The following is a 4,011-nucleotide window of genomic DNA, read 5'->3' as shown; positions in this document are numbered from 1 at the left end:
TATGAAACCTTTTTAACATTCCTCAAACTTCTTACAAATGCTCAACTGGGAACACAATGAGTGTGCTCTGAAAAGGCATCCTTTTTGTTAAGCTGATTAGAAGTTGAGGAGGAGGTGGAAAACTCAAGTGGAGTGAAAATTCACGTATAGTAACCGTTGAAGTATGTGCCACCAGTAAACCTATTAAGGTACAAAAATAGGTGGGTGAATGGTGTTGAACCTAGACAGCACAAACAACATCTGTCTGTCTGTAAGCAAGGTTGTTTAGTAGCATTATAAAAATGTTCTTAAATTAAATGCAACACAGGATCATTTTCAGAACTGAACTCTAAAGCTCACCATTATAGGAACAAATTTGGTATCAGCTTTGTGATTGTGAAATAAATCACAACATTTCACGGTTTATATATACAGTATATATACTTTATAAATTAGGCTACAGTGGACAGAAGGCTGTAAAAAATGTCTTTATTGTTTATCCTTTTGATCTTTCATTCAAAATATTAACAAAACTCTATCCTCTAATGGATATCAAACAATTGCAAACAGAACACAATTTTTATCAAAAAACTAATTTGTTTGTTAAATATATGTGTGGCACAATTATGGGCACCCTTTTATTCAATCATTTATGCAACCAACCTTTGCCAAGATAGAGTCTGAGTCTCTGAGTCTTCTCTTAGAATGCCTAATGACACCTGGCAAGTCATCTGAGACTATTCCTCCATATGTACCTCAACAGATCCTTCAAATTCAGAGGTCCATGTTGGTGGACTCTCCTCTTCAGTTCACCCCAGTCATTTTCTATGGGGTTCAAGTTAGGGGACTGGGATGGCCATGGCAGAACCTTGATTTTGTTGCCTGTGAACCATTTTTGTGTTGATTTTGCTATTTGTTTTGGATCATTGTCTTGCTGGAAGATCAAATCAGGGCCCATTGTAAGCTTTCTGGCAGAGGCTTTTATCTGTTGGTATGTAATAGAGTCTGTGTTGCATGTATCAAAACAACATTTGAAGTTCCAGTAGTGTCTGTAAAACTGAAGATGCTTGAGTTAGTTCTTGGATAAGAGCAGAGGCTTTTTTCTTGGAACCCTCCCAAACAACTCGTGTTGTTGTAGGTGATGTCTGATTGTAGTTTTGGAGATTTTCTGATCTCAAGACCAATGTAATTCTGCAATTCTCCAGCTGTGATCCTTGGAGATCTTTTGGCATGCTGAACCATCCTCCTCACTGTGCGTAGAGACAATATAGACACACTACTTGTGTGTCTATATTGGCTATACTTTCTTATAGCCACTTCCCATTTTGTGAAGCTCAACAACCTTTTGCTGCACATCAGAATTATATTCTTTGGTACATTGTGATCACTAAGGGAATTTGGCCTGTGTGTTACCTCATATGTATACCCCTGTGAAAAAGGTCATGACTGAACAATTTCATGTTCCTAGTCACCTAGGTTTTAAAATATGAATGGGAATAATTCAGAAATATTGTACTCATAATGATTTCTAAGGGTGCAAATAATTGTGGCAAATGTGTGTGACAGGGCGGAGGGCGGGCCGGGTGGTGATTCTGCACACCCGGTCCCTTATCAGGCTAATAAAGCATCCGAGAGGGATAAAGGCCGACTGCGGATGGTGGTGCAGGAGAGAGAGATTGTTTACAGCAGCTGACCGTCACGTGTGTGTTTGTGTAAGTTTCTCATTAAACTATTATTTAGTGTCATGCCGGTTATCGCCTCCTCCTTGCCCGTCTAAATCCCTTTACAATGTGTTTTGGAGAAATATATTTATTTAATTATGTGAAAAAAGATCTCCCATGACCTCCACTGAACATTGTGTCAGTCTGAGATTACATAAAGAGACAGAAGTAACTGAGACAGCTGAATTTGAATATCTGTGGGGAATTCTCCAAGAAGCTTTGATCATCCGATCTGCCAACAACCAAGAAAAACTGTGTCCTGTTGTATCGAGGAGAATTGGTGCTGATTTAAAGGCAAAGGTGGTCACGCCAAATATTGATTTAGCTTTTTTATGTTTACTGGACTTTGTATGACATTAAGTGATAAATAAAAACTATTTATTTCATTTAAAATATATAAAATAAAATAAAAACATCCTCACTGTGCAACATTTTTCAAGACTTTTGCACAGTGATTTATTTTGAGACCAAACAGTTATTTGTCATTTTCAGTTTTGTTCAAGGACATAAAATATATATTTTTAAATAACAGTCCAAAAGTTCAAAGGATATTATTTGGGGTAAAATAATATAACACATTGTTCTTTTAAGTGGGGTGAGATATTTTATATTATGATCAAAGTGGGTTCACATTAACTGATACAATCACAATGGAGACTAATTTGTCTATAGATTACTTTTAATGGTAATATTAAACTTTTACTGTAATATCTGTTGGTACAAATGTTACAAAATGCCAAATGTGACTGAGATTAACAGAAAATGGTTAACCCTTACTGAAGTGGTTATTTTGAACATATATGATCTTAAACTGTTACTTAAAAAAAGCATGTTGCTGTCTCAAATAATTTGCATTAGTTGACATTTTGCCCTACAAATATTGGCCCGGTATTTACACGATATCTCTATAACATCCCAAGGGGGCTTTTACCTCACACTTGGGGTAAAAGGCCCCTCACCAACTTTATATAAAATTGAATTTTGACAAAATAAAATACATCACGAATCTCGTTATTATAATAGTTACATTTTACATGAATATGCAAATTTGCCAACCAAAATCCTCTTTGTTCTGTTATTGGAAACTAGCGTTTATTGATACTGTCATTATATACAGTACTAAAAGCTGTTAAGATTTTCTGAAAAGTTACCTTTATTTTTTACCAAAGGCAACTTTATGGCCATTAAACGATTTGGGGCATTAAAGAAATCGGTTAATTTGAAAACACGTGACCACTTCTGTGTGTTACATTAATCTCATTTCGGGTGTTGTGATCGTTTTGTTTTTAGTTCCAGGTGCAAAGAGGCGAACATGGCGGCTGAGGGAGATGTGGATTTGGATTTAGAGGCTGAAGAAAACTGCACGGGAAAACCCACAGAAAAGCCCCGCAAACATGATAGTGGAGCTGCTGATTTGGAAAAGGTTACCGACTATGCGGAGGAAAAAGAAATATCCAGCTCGGATTTGGAAACGGTAAACTCAAGGGCAGCATCAGAAGCTGATTTGGTTATCAGAGTAACCATGTGCGGCAGAACTGACAGCACATTTACATGATAATGATATATCCTCTATAATCGCACATTTATCATAACGTTTAAGTATATCAGCAGTAGGACTGCTCAGCATTAAGCGTGATCACAGAATAGACAAAACATCCCTGTAAAATATATGTAATGTACATGTATATCTAATCTTGTTTTAGCACTTATGAGGCTTGATAGGTTGTTACTGATATATCTGTATGTTTGAAGGCCATGTCCGTGATCGGAGACCGAAGGTCCAGAGAACAGAAGGCAAAACAGGAAAGGTAAGAACTTTTGATCCCAGGTGATCTTGACATAATGATCCATTGAATATTTTATCATGAAGAAATGACCAAATCCCTTTCCATCACCTTGACAGAGAAAAAGAATTGGCCAAAGTAACAATAAAGAAGGAAGATGTGGAGCTCATCGTACGTATTATATAGGCTTATGTTAGCCTCGTGAATTATTTGATGGTATTCATGCAAATGAATGAGCTTGATGTCTTCAACAGATGGGAGAGATGGAGATTCCCAGATCATTGGCAGAGCGCAGTCTGAGAGAACACATGGGCAACGTTGTTGAGGCATTGATCGCTCTCACCAACTGAGTGCATTGGACTGCCTTACCACCTGTCAAAACCTTTTCTTTGGCTTTCACATTGTATTTAGTTTGTAATAAAGGAACTTTTCATTTTAACAGTACAGTTGACTTACCACCTCATTCATTTTGGTCACACTTATTTTATTAATTCATTCCTAATGTAAGACAGTCATCAATAGTTTTT

General features: G+C 36.8%; 1 protein-coding gene across 1 annotated transcript; it reads left to right on the top strand.

Annotated features, from left to right (window-relative positions):
- Window positions 1-3,002: 3,002 nt before the first annotated feature.
- Window positions 3,003-3,928, top strand: LOC127659497 (huntingtin-interacting protein K-like). The gene is made up of 4 exons (XM_052149355.1): window positions 3,003-3,174; window positions 3,453-3,508; window positions 3,604-3,655; window positions 3,739-3,928. The coding sequence occupies exons 1-4, from the start codon at window positions 3,013-3,015 to the stop codon at window positions 3,832-3,834; spliced, it is 366 nt and encodes a 121-aa protein (XP_052005315.1). The 5' UTR covers window positions 3,003-3,012; the 3' UTR covers window positions 3,835-3,928.
- Window positions 3,929-4,011: the final 83 nt, after the last annotated feature.

Source organism: Xyrauchen texanus, chromosome 2, assembly GCF_025860055.1.
Source record: "Xyrauchen texanus isolate HMW12.3.18 chromosome 2, RBS_HiC_50CHRs, whole genome shotgun sequence".
Lineage (NCBI taxonomy): Eukaryota > Metazoa > Chordata > Actinopteri > Cypriniformes > Catostomidae > Xyrauchen > Xyrauchen texanus.
Note: the sequence above shows the minus strand (reverse complement) of the source record. Positions and strands in the feature narration are given on the sequence as shown.